Raw genomic sequence first — 16353 nt, 5'->3', positions numbered from 1 at the left:
GCTGTCATCTTCACCTCCAGTCTGCAGAACACAAGCAGGATGTGATTTCATCAATACCATCAACCAGCACTGGACACTTTAGATCAAGATGAAGCCTGTGACTTTTACTCTGAAAATCTTTTGAATTTGTGAGCACGTTTATTTGTCTTTGTCTCATTTTATGGACAAAAGACACGAATCCAGTCGCTGGATTATCATTGAATCCTACATTTGCCAGAGTAGGTAGAGTGATACTTGGGTTTTACTCTTTGTACTTCACCAAAGAAACTAAATTCCAAGTATTATTTACAGGGTTTCTTTTGATCTCACTATGTTGACATGATGTATTTAGGAGTAAAAGTCTTTTCTGTCATGTGACCATGAGCCTCCAGGATGAGCTGCTCTTCACTGTCATTCCTCTTTACCAGCAAACAATGAGACTTTCAGAATAAAACAAGTCAACCTCATGTTGAAGGTATGGTCCAGTGGGAACAAGCATGTTGGTGATCATCAATAATGTGATTCTGAAATTTCAGATATTTGACTCCATCAGTTTGACTTGCTGTTGGAAGGATCAGCTCATTAACTCTCGTTTATCTGTTTTATGATCAATTTGATTCTTGTGGTTGTGAAAACGTCTCTGCTGATCCGTGGCCATTCGTCCCGCAGACGTCGGCTGGTGGCCGAAGCACCGAGAGCAGCTGCAGCGCTTCGTCACGCCGGCGTTCCTGGAGGACATGGTGACTCACCTGAGGGAGGTGGAGGTGCTGAGCTCCGCCCAGCAGGCCGAGGTGGAGGCCGCCGGCCGCCTGCAGGAGCAGCTGCAGACCCTGGCCTCTCTGGTGACGGGCGGCGGCGGCCGGGCCGCCGACAGCCTGCAGGCCTTCCTCCAGAGCTCCGCCTCTCCTGCTGCTCGCCTCATATTGAACCACGGTGAGTCACGTCGTTGACAACGACTCGGCCGAAGACGCCTCGTTGAGAGAACAAGTTTCACGCTGACTCAGCAGAAACACTGAAGAAGCTGTCATGAGCACGTCGCGCCACCAGCTGGCGCCCTCGGTTGTTTTTGAAATGAAAGCACACACGCCTCCCAAGAGAACCAACGGCTGAGAACATCGGAGAACATTGGAGAACGTTTGAGAACATCGACTCGTTTTCCCCTGAACTGGCCTCAGTCTTTCTGTGGGACATTCAGGAACTGAGCTCGTCAATTGTTTCTCTGACGGCCGAATGCCGGTGTGGCCACGCCCCCCAGACGAGGGCGTGGCCACGACCCCGCAGACCCGCATGTTTTCCGTGGGTGGACTGTTCTTGACCCCTTCTGGGAAGATGTTCAACGTATAATTAAAGATGTCCTGGTTATTGTATTTACTTGAGTCCTTTTACTGCGGAAAATTCGATGAGAAATTATCCCGGTCTGATTTGTTAAAAATCTTTATGACTGCAAGCAAAAGAGCTATAACAACACATGGCTAATGCTAAGCTAGGACCCCCTGCTGTTAAACAATGGACGGCCATAGTCAACAATATTCATGGCATGAAACGCTTGACTTTCAACCTGTGAGGCTTTGTGGGACAAAAGGGAGACGTATTTAATGGACGGGGACGATGTTTGAACGTGTGGTTCTAATATTGTTGGAACGAGGACTGAACGTGGTCTTTGTGGTTCCCCGCAGGCGCCCTGGTGAAGCAGCACAGGGAAGTGTTGCTGCAGAGGTTTGAGCAGCACCGAGACCGAGACTCCGCCAGCTGCCCCGACCTCAACATGTCCTCCAGGACCTTGCTCCTGGTGGACGGACTCTCCGACCTCCAGCTCAAGGAGCACGACCTGATGCAGGTGGGAGTGACCCGGGGAGGCAAACGGACCCCCCTCCGACAGCTGGGCCTGGCCAGGCTCCTGGAGCCCCTGACCCGGGTCAGTCTGTCCCCCAGGGTCTCCCTCACAGTCGGAGTGGCAGGGATTGGCAAGACCACCTGGGTGCGCCACTTCGTCAGACAGTGGAGTCTGGGTTCCGTCTGCAGCCACGTGGACTTTGTTCTGCCGTTCACGTTCTGCGAGCTGAACGGCCTGGAGAAGCTTTCTGCCGAGAGGCTGGTCCGACTGTCCTTCCCCCACCTGGCAGACGTGGGTCTGGTCCTGGGGGGGTCCTGCCAGACGCTGCTCGTTCTGGACGGTTTGGACAAATTCCACGGCACTTTAAACTTTTCGGACGCGGCTCCGTGCAGCGATCCGAAGAAAGAGGTGGCAGTGGACGACTTGATTACCAACATCCTCCGGGGGAATCTGCTGCCCGGCGTCGCCGTGTGGCTGACGTCCCGGCCGGGGGTCGCCTCGCTCATCCCTGGGGGGCTGGTGGACCGGGTGACCGAGATCCCGGGCTTCAGCCCCAGAGACATCCACACCTTCCTCCACCACCACGTCTCCGAGAAGGACTCTGCCAGCAAAATCTGGGCGCACTTGGAGGCCCACAAGGTCCTGATGGTGATGTGCTACATGCCATGTATTTGCTGGATGGTCGCTGACACCCTGTCGTACCTCCTGCAGAGTGGAGCGCAGGACAGCCTTCCAAAGACCTGCACTGAACTCTACGCCCAGTTTTGTTGCATGAAGGCGGAAGTGGGTGAGCCAAGAGGGCGAGAGCCTGTGAGAGCCGAGCAACTTCATGGCAGCAACCGCAAACTGCTGGGGAACCTGGGACGACTGGCCTTCTACGGCCTCCTCAAGCACAAGTACACCTTCACGGAACAGGACCTCCGGGCCTACGCAGTCGATGTGCTCTGGGCCCAAAGCAGCTTTGGGGCCGGAGTTCTGGTCCGAGAGGAGTCGGTCTTACACACAGTGTACCGGTTCACACACCTGACCGTGCAGGAGTTCCTTGCAGCAGTTTTCTACCACACCTCCTCCAAACGGACCATCTTCGACCTGTTCTCCGAGAGCTCCATGTCTTGGCCCAAGATCGGCTTCCAGAACCACTTCCGAAGTGCCTTTCAGCACGCGCAGCAGGCCGAGGACGGCCACTTGGATGTGTTTGTGCGCTTCCTGGCGGGCCTGCTGTGTCCAGCGGCGCTCAGGCCCCTGGCTGGGCTCCTGGTCCTCAGTAAAGACGACGGATACCACAAGACGTGGGCGGCGGGGTTCCTGCAGGGCCTGCTGGCTGGCGGCGGCGCCGTGGTGTCTCTCCGGGCAGTGAACCTAGTTTACTGTCTGCACGAGCTGCAACACACCGAGACGCTGCGCAGCGTGGAGGAGGACTTGCGCCTCGGGAGCCTGGCGGGGAAGTTGACCCGGCCTCACTGCGTGGTGCTGGGCTTCCTCCTGCAGGCGTCTCCAGAGTGCAGCGAGCGGGTCAACCTGACCGCCTCGCTCAACTCCGCCACCGTCAGATGTTTGCTGCCGCAGCTGCTGTACTGCAGCCACCTCAGGTGAGGCTCGGGCCCCTGGTACTCCCCTGCTGAACATTCATTACACTTTAGGAGTCCGTGTCCATTACAACGGAGCTCGGAGGCACTGAAAGCAAAAGTTTTGAGAACTAGTCCCAAGGTGGAACTTTTTAAAAACCCTCCAACTTGGTTGTCGTGTAAACGGGGGGAAACAGAACATTCTGGAATCGAGCGCCTGCGTCTCTGCAGACGGTGGAAAGGCTGCTATGATGCACGAACGCCACGGCCAAAGTGAAGAATTGTTCTGCACGTGGCAAAATGGCCGCCTCCGAGTGTCACAATCCAACGTGGTCGTCTGTCCAGGACAACGTCCTCCCCTTGTTAATGTCTAAATCGGTTTCATCACCAAAACCACCAACAGCACCCACTAGTGGCCCAACATGACAACTACATTGTTTTCAGCATTTCAACCATCAATGGGAATCGTTTTCAAAATGTTGCAGTGTAACGCTGAAACCTTTCTAAAACTAGAATGTTTTCACTTCACCCGTTGCCATGGAAACGGGCCTTAACGCCAGGAAATGAAACTCCAGAGTGGGACTGAAGGTGAAATGCATGTTGTGCCTTGTGGACAGGCTGGAGAACAACCAGTTCAGAGACGACGTGGTGGAGCTGCTCGGGAGCCTCCTGAGCGCCAAAGACTGCAACGTTCAGAAACTCAGGTGAGCGTCAGAGGTTTGGTTTTCCTCCAGCGGAGCTGAGAAGATAAGATAGTCAGATGCAGCCTGATTTCAGAGAAACTCATCAGAGGTGATATTTCTGGCGGATTTCCTCGTGGTGGTGAGACTGGTTTCCTGCTACTTGTTAAACTATATGACTTCTGCTTTTCTTCCCCTGAAGTTTGGCCGACAACAACATCAGCAGTAAAGGAGCCAAAGCTCTGAGCCGAGCCCTGCTGGTGAACCGGACTCTGACTTCTCTCAGGTCAGTTCATGTCGTCATCCAGGCCTCTGACTTCAAGGTGTATTTGTGGATAACCACTGACATTGAAAACAAGAAAGAGACGCAACATTTTTCCATTAGAAATAAACAATTTGGTGTTTTTATTGTGAAAACTAAGATTCATCTTGGGATCAGTGACTTTAAGAGTCGATCCTCCTTCTGCAGTCTGAATGCAAACAACATGCTGACGTCGTGACTTTTAGAAGCACGAACTCACTTTCTGAACTGACTTTTGACGCCTTTATTCTGAGCTTTTCAGTCAGAAACACATTTCAAGAACCAATTGAAATCATGTGATCATTGGGAACCTTCACATCTCAAAATATTCCTCAGAAAAATCCTCCAACATCTGATTAATGAGTTCTGATGGGAAAACGATCTGACTGGAGAGACGAGTGAGAATAAATGAAAGATATTCTGTGTTTATTGTTATGAATGATTATTTTTAGGACTCCATTGACCCTCCAGGACAACAAGCTCCTAGTGTCTCATGATACTTGTTTTTGACATTGGAATTGGAGAGAAGCCTTCTTCTCTTGTTGTTTCTCATTTTTTGAAAGCAAGCAGTTTAATAAAGTGGCACATGGTGGTTTTCTGTTTCCCATTCAGCCTGCGGAGCAACAACATCGGGTCCAAAGGAGCAAAGTTCCTGGCCGAAGCTCTGAAAATGAATCAATACATGATCTCAATCAAGTGAGTCTAAATAGAGTTTCACATCTAAATGCTGCAGCGGCTGAGTCAGGATGTTTGTGATCCAGCCTGCAGAACAACGCCATCCAGGAGGAAGGAGCGGCGGCGCTGGCCGACGTCCTGCTGTGCAACCGCAAGCTGCTGTCTCTCAAGTGAACCGATGCCCGTCGTTAGCAATCGTGTGTTTTAGTATCTTCACTCAAAGCTGAAGACGTTTCTTTGTTCTTTCTGACATTTTCAGCATCCGGAAGAATTCCATCGGACCCGGAGGAGCCAAGAAGATGGCCGCCGCTCTGAAGACCAACCGCAGCCTCACCAAGCTGCTGTAATGTGAAGCGTCTCCTCAGTTCAGAGTCCAGAGAGGGAGTCTGTGGGCCGCAAAGCTCATTTACCTGGAGGCGCAAAGCTCATTTACCTGGAGGCGCAAAGCTCATTTACCTGGAGGCGCAAAGCTCGTTTACCTGGAGGCGCAAAGCTCGTTTACCTGGAGGCGCAAAGCTCATTTACCTGGAGGCGCAAAGCTCATTTACCTGGAGGCGCAAAGCTCATTTACCTGGAGGCGCAAAGCTCGTTTACCTGGAGGCGCAAAGCTCGTTTACCTGGAGGCGCAAAGCTCGTTTACCTGGAGGCGCAAAGCTCATTTACCTGGAGGCGCAAAGCTCGTTTACCTGGAGGCGCAAAGCTCATTTACCTGGAGGCGCAAAGCTCGTTTACCTGGAGGCGCAAAGCTCATTTACCTGGAGGCGCAAAGCTCATTTACCTGGAGGCGCAAAGCTCGTTTACCTGCAGGCGCAAAGCTCATTTACCTGGAGGCGCAAAGCTCGTTTACCTGTAGGCGCAAAGCTCATTTACCTGGAGGCGCAAAGCTCGTTTACCTGGAGGCGCAAAGCTCATTTACCTGGAGGCGCAAAGCTCGTTTACCTGTAGGCGCAAAGCTCGTTTACCTGGAGGCGCAAAGCTCATTTACCTGGAGGCGCAAAGCTCGTTTACCTGCAGGCGCAAAGCTCGTTTACCTGGAGGCGCAAAGCTCGTTTACCTGGAGGCGCAAAGCTCGTTTACCTGGAGGCGCAAAGCTCGTTTACCTGGAGGCGCAAAGCTCGTTTACCTGGAGGCGCAAAGCTCGTTTACCTGGAGGCGCAAAGCTCGTTTACCTGGAGGCGCAAAGCTCGTTTACCTGGAGGCGCAAAGCTCATTTACCTGGAGGCGCAAAGCTCATTTACCTGGATGCACAAAGCTCATTTACCTGGAGGCGCAAAGCTCGTTTACCTGGAGGCGCAAAGCTCATTTACCTGCAGGCGCAAAGCTCATTTACCTGGAGGCGCAAAGCTCATTTACCTGGAGGCGCAAAGCTCATTTACCTGGAGGCGCAAAGCTCATTTACCTGGAGGCGCAAAGCTCATTTACCTGGAGGCGCAAAGCTCGTTTACCTGGAGGCGCAAAGCTCATTTACCTGCAGGCGCAAAGCTCGTTTACCTGGAGGCGCAAAGCTCGTTTACCTGGAGGCGCAAAGCTCATTTACCTGGAGGCGCAAAGCTCATTTACCTGGAGGCGCAAAGCTCGTTTACCTGCAGGCGCAAAGCTCATTTACCTGGAGGCGCAAAGCTCGTTTACCTGTAGGCGCAAAGCTCGTTTACCTGGAGGCGCAAAGCTCGTTTACCTGGAGGCGCAAAGCTCATTTACCTGGAGGCGCAAAGCTCGTTTACCTGGAGGCGCAAAGCTCATTTACCTGCAGGCGCAAAGCTCGTTTACCTGGAGGCGCAAAGCTCGTTTACCTGTAGGCGCAAAGCTCGTTTACCTGGAGGCGCAAAGCTCATTTACCTGGATGCGCAAAGCTCATTTACCTGGAGGCGCAAAGCTCGTTTACCTGGAGGCGCAAAGCTCATTTACCTGCAGGCGCAAAGCTCGTTTACCTGTAGGCGCAAAGCTCGTTTACCTGGAGGCGCAAAGCTCATTTACCTGGAGGCGCAAAGCTCGTTTACCTGGAGGCGCAAAGCTCATTTACCTGGAGGCGCAAAGCTCGTTTACCTGTAGGCGCAAAGCTCGTTTACCTGGAGGCGCAAAGCTCATTTACCTGGAGGCGCAAAGCTCATTTACCTGGAGGCGCAAAGCTCATTTACCTGGAGGCGCAAAGCTCGTTTACCTGCAGGCGCAAAGCTCATTTACCTGGAGGCGCAAAGCTCGTTTACCTGTAGGCGCAAAGCTCGTTTACCTGGAGGCGCAAAGCTCGTTTACCTGGAGGCGCAAAGCTCGTTTACCTGGAGGCGCAAAGCTCGTTTACCTGGAGGCGCAAAGCTCGTTTACCTGGAGGCGCAAAGCTCGTTTACCTGGAGGCGCAAAGCTCATTTACCTGGAGGCGCAAAGCTCGTTTACCTGTAGGCGCAAAGCTCGTTTACCTGGAGGCGCAAAGCTCGTTTACCTGGAGGCGCAAAGCTCATTTACCTGGAGGCGCAAAGCTCGTTTACCTGGAGGCGCAAAGCTCGTTTACCTGCAGGCGCAAAGCTCGTTTACCTGGAGGCGCAAAGCTCGTTTACCTGGAGGCGCAAAGCTCGTTTACCTGGAGGCGCAAAGCTCGTTTACCTGTAGGCGCAAAGCTCGTTTACCTGGAGGCGCAAAGCTCGTTTACCTGGAGGCGCAAAGCTCATTTACCTGGAGGCGCAAAGCTCGTTTACCTGGAGGCGCAAAGCTCGTTTACCTGCAGGCGCAAAGCTCGTTTACCTGGAGGCGCAAAGCTCGTTTACCTGGAGGCGCAAAGCTCGTTTACCTGGAGGCGCAAAGCTCGTTTACCTGCAGGCGCAAATCACCTCCTGCCCTCAGAATCAGGCTCAAATCACACAACCTCAAGTTTCACATATAGTGAAGATGCACGTGCAAAAATCGTATGTTATGTTGCATTGATAATGTTTAAAATACACTTTTGGATGGTGAACATAGAATAGAATAGAACTACTTTATTATTCCCAGAGGAAAATTCCTGATATGTTGTACATTGATATGTTGTACATTGATATGTATGACCAGCAGAAGCACAGAAAGAATGAAATGAACGAAAACGCAGAACTATTAAGGAGGATTGTGGAGTTTTATGGTCACAGGACAGACATTTCTTCTTTTCATTGTTTTGTTTTGTTTTTCCAATTTGAGAAAGTCATTTCAGCATGTCGAGTAATACTTCCTGTTCCTCATCAATAACTGCACAATGTGCTTCTGCAGGCTCTGCAGCAACCAGCTGGGAGACAAAGGGACGGTCGCCCTGGCCGAGGCGCTGGCGTTGAACCAGGGTCTCCTGTCGCTGCAGTCAGTAAACCTCCACCTGCTGAACTTTGACCTGCTGGGAAACAAACGCTTCCTCCTGTAACTGGTCTTGGTGTCGCAGGCTGCAGAGCAACTCCATCAGCAACCAGGGCATGACGGCGCTGACCAGAGCTCTGCGGGTGAACCGCCGCCTCCTTTCTCTCAAGTAAACCTGCAGCCCCACCGTAGCTCTAACCCTCTAAACCTGCAGCCCCACCGCCACCCTAACCCTCTAAACCTGCAGCCCCACCGTAACTCTAACCCTCTAAACCTGCAGCCCCACCGTAACTCTAACCCTCTAAACCTGCAGCCCCACCGCAACCCTAACCCTCTAAACCTGCAGCCCCACCGTAACTCTAACCCTCTAAACCTGCAGCCCCACCGTAACTCTAACCCTCTAAACCTGCAGCCCCACCGCAACCCTAGCCCTCTAAACCTACAGCCCCACCGCCACCCTAACCCTCTAAACCTGCAGCCCCACCGTAACTCTAACCCTCTAAACCTGCAGCCCCACCGTAACTCTAACCCTCTAAACCTGCAGCCCCACCGTAACTCTAACCCTCTAAACCTGCAGCCCCACCGTAACTCTAACCCTCTAAACCTGCAGCCCCACCGTAACTCTAACCCTCTAAACCTGCAGCCCCACCGCAACCCTAACCCTCTAAACCTGCAGCCCCACCGTAACTCTAACCCTCTAAACCTGCAGCCCCACCGTAACTCTAACCCTCTAAACCTGCAGCCCCACCGTAACTCTAACCCTCTAAACCTGCAGCCCCACCGCAACCCTAACCCTCCGCCTGGCTTCTTCTGACTGCTCCACCCTTAAAGCCTCCGTCTGCTCCTGCAACTTTCTACAACTTCCTGCAACTTCCTGCAACTTCCTGCAAATGCAACTTCCTTCAACTTCCTGCAACTTCCTGCAAATGCAACTTCCTGCAACTTCTTTCAACTTCCTGCAACTGCAACTTCCTGCAACTTCCTGCAACTTCCTGCAACGTCCTTCAACGTCCTTCAACTTCCTGCAACGTCCTTCAACTTCCTGCAACGTCCTTCAACTTCCTGCAACTTCCTGCAACTTCCTGCAACTTTCTGCAACTTCCTGCAACTTCCTGCAGCTGTAACTTCCTGCAACTTCCTACAACTTTCTGAAACTTCCTGCAACTTCCTGCAACTGAAACTTCCTTATTCTTTCTTCAACTTCTTGCAACTTCCTGGACCTTCCTGCAACTGCAACTTCCTGCAACGTCCTTCAACTTCCTGTAACTTTCTGCAACTTCCTGCAACGTCCTGCAACTGAAACTTCCTGCAACTTCCTACAACTGCGACTCCCTGTAACTTCCTGCAACTGCCACTTCCTGCAACTTCCTTCAACTGCAACTTTCTGCAACTTCCTTCAATTTCCTGCAACTTCCTTAAACGTCTTGCAACTTCCTGCAACTTCCTGCAACTTCCTGCAACTTCAACTTCCTGCAACTTTCTGCAACTTCCTGCGACTTCCTGCAACTGCAACTTCCTGCAACTTCCTGCAACTGCAACTTCCTGCAACTTCCTGCAACTGCAACTTCCTTCAACTTCCTGCAACTGCAACTTCTTGCAACTTCCTTCAACTTCCTGGAACTTCCTGCAACTGCAACTTCCTGCAACTTCCTGCAACTTCCTGCAACTTCCTTCAACTTCTTGTAACTTCCTGCAACTTCCTGCAACTCTAACTTCCTGCAATTTCTTGCAACTTCCTGCAACTTCCTGCAACTGCAACTTCCTACAACTTCCTTCAACTTCTTGCAACTTTCTGCAACTTTCTGCAACTTCCTGCAACTGCAACTTCCTTCAACTTCCTGTAACTTCCTGCAACTGCAACTTCCTGCAACTTCCTGTAACTTCTTGCAACTGCAACTTCCTTCAACTTCCTTCAACTGCAACTTCCTGTAACTTCCTGCAACTTCCTGCAACTGCAACTTCCTTCAACTTCCTGCAACTGCAACTTCTTGCAACTCCCTTCAACTTCCTGGAACTTCCTGCAACTGCAACTTCCTGCAACTTCTTGTAACTTCCTGCAACTTCCTGCAACTCTAACTTCCTGCAATTTCTTGCAACTTCCTGCAACTTCCTACAACTTCCTTCAACTTCTTGCAACTTTCTGCAACTTCCTGCAACTGCAACTTCCTGCAACTTCCTTCAACTTCCTGCAACTTCCTGTAACTTCTTGCAACTGCAACTTCCTTCAACTCCCTTCAACTGCAACTTCCTGTAACTTCCTGCAACTTCCTGCAACTGCAACTTCCTTCAACTTCCTTCAACTTCTTGTTTGTCCAGGATGAGCAGTCAGCCCACCGTGTTGATTGTTGGTAATCACTACTGAAAACATTGGGTTCCTTCAATGGCCGTTTACACCGAGTAAAAACTGATATTTCTATGTTTTTGTTGACATGTCAATGAAGCTGCGCATCACTAGAAACCATTCTACCTGAAAACTTGATGCAACAAGTCACAGTAAACGAGCCTTTCCAATCTCGCCGCCAGTGCTGAAGGGACAGGAAGTAGTGCTAAAAATAAATCTTTGTCCTCTCGTCACGTGTGGTTGGTGTCCATGGTAACCGGGTTATAATCCTGCAGGTGAGCGAAGGTCTCTTGCTGGAAAATGTTTAATTCACTGTTTCCTCCTTCAGCCTGAAGGAGAACTCCATCGGGGTGGAGGGAGCCAGACACATGGCCGACGCCCTCCAGCACAACGACTCCCTGCAGGAGCTCGAGTGAGTCGCCTCGTCTGTTTCCTGTTCAGCGCCTGACGGGCGGCGTCACGCCGTCACGCCGTCACACCCGGCGGTGTGCGGTGGGATGTTTCTGAACGCCGCTCTACACAAAGCATCTGGTAACCAGGATGTAACAGGATGTAACAGGATGTAACCAGGATGTAACCAGGAAGTAACAGGATGTAACCAGGAAGTAACAGGATGTAACCAGGAAGTAACAGGATGTAACCAGGATGTAACCAGGAAGTAACAGGATGTAACCAGGATGTAACCAGGAAGTAACCCGGATGTAGCCAGGAAGTAACAGGATGTAACCAGGATGTAACCAGGATGTAACCAGGAAGTAACAGGATGTAACCAGGATGTAACCAGGGAGTAACAGGATGTAACCAGGAAGTAACAGGATGTAACCAGGAAGTAACAGGATGTAACCAGGATGTAACCAGGAAGTAACAGGATGTAACCAGGATGTAACCAGGGAGTAACAGGATGTAACCAGGAAGTAACAGGATGTAACCCGGAGTAACCAGGATGTTGACGTCTTCCACGAGCCACAACCAGGTGTTGCGAGTCGGTGTGTGACAATCTGCCCTGATGTGTTTCAGCCTCACGGCAAACCTTCTCCACGACGACGGCGTTCAGGCCCTCGCCGCTGCCATCAAGGTTAACCACGGCCTCGCCGCCCTGCAGTGAGTCCTGCTGCCGACCTACGACACGCCGCAACTTCCTGTATTCGCCTCACGCAGGACCTCATGAGCGTCTCTTGTGTTTCTCAGCCTCCAGTGGAATTTCATCAAGTCCACAGCCGCTGAATGTCTGGCGGCCGCCCTGCGCAACAACGCCACCATCAGGCTGCTGGAGTGAGGCTCTGCAGACTGAAGCTCCGCCTCCAGACCTCAGCTTCACCACCTCAACTCACCGGGTGTGTGTGTGTGTGTGTGTGTGTGTGTGTGTGTGTGTGTGTGTGTGTGTGTGTGTGTGTGTGTGTGTGTGTGTGTGTGTGTGTGTGTGTGTGTGTGTGTGTGTGTGTGTGTGTGTGTGTGTGTGTGTGTGTGTGTGTGTGTGTGTGTGTGTGTGTGTGTGTGTGTGTGTCAGTCTACAGGAAAACGCCATTGGGAATGAAGGCGTCATGTTTCTAGCAGAAGCTCTGAAGACCAACACTTCCTTGCAGACGTTATGGTCGGTATGACAACAGACACTACGCTGATCCTCATTCATTACAAACGGATGTGAATATGTTTCTACGTGGAAACGGGGGCCTTGCCTTTACGTGCGGGGACGTACACGACGTCAGGTGGTTATAATGTTGTGGGCGGAGCTTCCTACTGCTTTTCAGACAGTTTCTCCGTCTCTTCAGTCTCCAGGGAGTTTCAGCAGGAAGCAGCGGCGCCGTCGCCTTGGCTGAAGCTCTGCTGACCAACCAGAGCGTCCACACCCTGGAGTGAGTCAGCACCTTTACACAACAACATGTTTACACCCTGGAGTGAGTCAGCACCTTTACACAACAACATGTTTACACCCTGGAGTGAGTCAGCACCTTTACACAACAACATGTTTACACCCTGGAGTGAGTCAGCACCTTTACACAACAACATGTTTACACCCTGGAGTGAGTCAGCACCTTTACACAACAACATGTTTACACCCTGGAGTGAGTCAGCACCTTTACACAACAACATGTTTACACCCTGGAGTGAGTCAGCACCTTTACACAACAACATGTTTACACCCTGGAGTGAGTCAGCACCTTTACACAACAACATGTTTACACCCTGGAGTGAGTCAGCACCTTTACACAACAACATGTTTACACCCTGGAGTGAGTCAGCACCTTTACACAACAACATGTTTACACCCTGGAGTGAGTCAGCACATTTACACAACAACATGTTTACACCCTGGAGTGAGTCAGCACCTTTACACAACAACATGTTTACACCCTGGAGTGAGTCAGCGCCTTTACACAACAACATGTTTACACCCTGGAGTGAGTCAGCACATTTACACAACAACATGTTTACACCCTGGAGTGAGTCAGCACCTTTACACAACAACATGTTTACACCCTGGAGTGAGTCAGCACCTTTACACAACAACATGTTTACACCCTGGAGTGAGTCAGCACATTTACACAACAACATGTTTACACCCTGGAGTGAGTCAGCACATTTACACAACAACATGTTTACACCCTGGAGTGAGTCAGCACCTTTACACAACAACATGTTTACACCCTGGAGTGAGTCAGCACCTTTACACAACAACATGTTTACACCCTGGAGTGAGTCAGCACCTTTACACAACAACATGTTTACACCCTGGAGTGAGTCAGCACCTTTACACAACAACATGTTTACACCCTGGAGTGAGTCAGCACATTTACACAACAACATGTTTACACCCTGGAGTGAGTCAGCACATTTACACAACAACATGTTTACACCCTGGAGTGAGTCAGCGCCTTTACACAACAACATGTTTACACCCTGGAGTGAGTCAGCACATTTACACAACAACATGTTTACACCCTGGAGTGAGTCAGCACCTTTACACAACAACATGTTTACACCCTGGAGTGAGTCAGCACCTTTACACAACATGTTTTCACAACAACATGTTCACACAACATGTTTACACAACATGTTTACACAACAACATGTTTACACAATAACATGTTTACAAAACATGTTCACACATGTTTACACAATGACATGTTTACACAACATGTTTTCACAACATGTTTACACAACAACATATTTACACAATGACATGTTTACACAATGACATGTTTACACAACATGTTTTCACAACAACATGTTTACACGACAATATGTTTACACAACGACATGCTTACACAACAACATGTTTTCACAACAACATGTTTACACAACAACATGTTCACACAACATGTTTACACACGTGAGGCCAGACGCGGGGGAGGGATCGTTTGGTTGGAGTCGTTCTTGGCAGTCGGTTGGAAGCAGAACATTTCCTGTTTTGTTTCCAGTCTCCGTGGAAACGCAGTGGGAATGGAAGGAGCCAAGGCTCTGGCCAACGCCCTGAAGACCAACCGGAGCCTCAAGTCCCTGAAGTAGGTCCTGGTCTGAACCTGGAACAGGAACTGGTCTAGATAGAGGAAACTGGTCTAAATAGAGGAAACTGGTCTGGATAGCAGCTCCTCACAGCTTCTCTTCCAGATGTTGTCTTTTAGGAAGTCGTTGGTGGAAACGATGAATTTAAACGATGAATTTAAACGATGAATTTAAACGATGAATTTAAACGATGAATTTAAACGATGAAGTTAAACAGAGAATTTAAACGATGAAGTTAAACAGAGAATTTAAACGATGAAGTTAAACAGAGAATTTAAACGATGAAGTTAAACAGAGAATTTAAACGATGAAGTTAAACAGAGAATTTAAACGATGAAGTTAAACAGAGAATTTAAACGATGAAGTTAAACAGAGAATTTAAACGATGAATTTAAACGATGAATTTAAACGATGAATTTAAACGATGAAGTTAAACAGAGAATTTAAACGATTAAGTTAAACAGAGAATTTAAACGATGAAGTTAAACAGAGAATTTAAACGATGAAGTTAAACGATGAAGTTCCACAGAAACAAGGGTGACGTTCTTGTTCTTGCTCAGTCTGCAGGAGAACGCTTTAGGGATGGACGGCGCCATCTTCATCGCCACCGCCCTGAAGGGGCACCACCGCCTTGCGTACATCAAGTCAGTTTTCTTCACCGCCTTCGTTTCATTTCTCTTCATTCGCCTCAATTAAAAACCAGTTTTTCAGTCTGCAGGGAAACGGCGTGGGAGAATCGGGGGCAAAGGTCATCTCGGATGCAATAAAAGCCAGCGCGGCGACCTGCGTGGTGGAGATCTGAGTACCTCGTCTTCAGAGTCGTACTGCAGTAAAACATGAAGTACTGCTGAATATCCTCGTGTACTTTGTTGAAGTAAATACAAAACAAGTTCATGAAGTCTGACGAAGGTCGTTTCTTGGTTTCTGTCCTGCTCTGTTTGTACAGTTGGAAAGAATAAAGTGAATTTAACTACACCAAATAATGATATGTGTAATACTCAGGAAACACCAGCAGGACCAGCGGCGCCCCCTGCTGGTTCTGCTGTCATCATGTCCAGGCAGATGAAATGTTGACATTTAAAAAGCTTTTAAAAACATAAACATGATTTCAGCTCTAAGTGATGAAAAGCAGAAATGTTTTATTTTCACATTTTTTTACTTCTTCAGTTTGAAACTCAAAATAGTGTTTTTGTTTAAAATAAATGAAAAAGGTTTACGTCTTCCAGGATTTCCAAACCGTCGCAGGTTCACTGGAAACACGTTTACACAGTTTGTCCTTGTTCTATTTTTATTGATTTCACTTGAATCAATCAGATTATTTGAATGAACCAGCTGATGTGACATCATTACATTTATGGAATATTTGGTAAATAATGGTTTTAATTTGGGTTTAAAGTGGGAAACTTGAAGTTAATTGTTTTTGCTCCACTGGTCAGATTATCTGCAGGAACCGAAACAAACAATGAGCTTGTTTACACACACACACACACACACACACATTCACACACACACACACACACACACACACACACACACACACACACACACACACACACACACACACACACACACACACACACACACACACACACACACACACACACACACACACACACACACACCGGCTGCAACGTCGGACAGGAAACTTTTAGGGCCTTAAAATGGCTCTTAATGGATTTCAACATCCTGTGTGTGTGTGTGTGTGTGTGTGTGTGTGTGTGTGTGTGTGTGTGTGTGTGTGTGTGTGTGTGTGTGTGTGTGTGTGTGTGTGTGTGTGTGTGTGTGTGTGTGTGTGTGTGTGTGTGTGTGTGTGTGTGTGTGTGTGTGTGTGTGTGTGTGTGTGTGTGAGAGAGTGTTATCAGGGTTTCCTGCAGGAGGGAGCAGGAAGCTTCACTCACCAAACCACCGTCGGCTGAATCCAGTAAATGTTGAAAGTAAATCTGAGTCGAGGATCATTTTAATCTGTTTATGTTCAGTTTTACTGCAGTTTAGGATTCAAGGCTTCAATTTATGGTGAGAGGAGGAAGATGCTCTATAGTCTGATGTTAGAGGAGGAAGATGCTCTATAATCTGACGTTACAGGAGGAAGATGCTCTATAATGTGGATTAGAGGAGGAAGATGCTCTAATCTGAGGTTAGAGTTCAGCTCCACCTTGTTTCTTCTCTCA

The 16353-nt window shown here is 49.4% G+C and overlaps 1 protein-coding gene across 1 annotated transcript in view; it reads left to right on the top strand.

Moving 5' to 3' along the window:
* nlrc3 (NLR family, CARD domain containing 3) overlaps positions 1 to 15107 on the top strand; it is an 18649-nt gene extending 3542 nt beyond the window's left edge. The window contains exons 2-19 of the mRNA XM_080516924.1: positions 649 to 912; positions 1175 to 1279; positions 1656 to 3402; positions 3996 to 4082; positions 4261 to 4344; positions 4972 to 5055; positions 5121 to 5204; positions 5294 to 5377; positions 8263 to 8346; positions 8426 to 8509; positions 11010 to 11093; positions 11699 to 11782; positions 11870 to 11953; positions 12189 to 12272; positions 12451 to 12534; positions 14101 to 14184; positions 14746 to 14829; positions 14897 to 15107. Coding sequence (XP_080373050.1) covers positions 649 to 912; positions 1175 to 1279; positions 1656 to 3402; positions 3996 to 4082; positions 4261 to 4344; positions 4972 to 5055; positions 5121 to 5204; positions 5294 to 5377; positions 8263 to 8346; positions 8426 to 8509; positions 11010 to 11093; positions 11699 to 11782; positions 11870 to 11953; positions 12189 to 12272; positions 12451 to 12534; positions 14101 to 14184; positions 14746 to 14829; positions 14897 to 14987 — 3386 coding nt within the window. The 3' untranslated portion in view covers positions 14988 to 15107. The remainder of the gene's footprint in view (positions 1 to 648; positions 913 to 1174; positions 1280 to 1655; positions 3403 to 3995; positions 4083 to 4260; positions 4345 to 4971; positions 5056 to 5120; positions 5205 to 5293; positions 5378 to 8262; positions 8347 to 8425; positions 8510 to 11009; positions 11094 to 11698; positions 11783 to 11869; positions 11954 to 12188; positions 12273 to 12450; positions 12535 to 14100; positions 14185 to 14745; positions 14830 to 14896) is intronic.
* The last annotated feature ends 1246 nt before the right edge of the window (positions 15108 to 16353 follow it).

Source organism: Blennius ocellaris (genome assembly GCF_963422515.1).
Source record: "Blennius ocellaris genome assembly, chromosome: 21".
Lineage (NCBI taxonomy): Eukaryota > Metazoa > Chordata > Actinopteri > Blenniiformes > Blenniidae > Blennius > Blennius ocellaris.
Note: the sequence above shows the minus strand (reverse complement) of the source record. Positions and strands in the feature narration are given on the sequence as shown.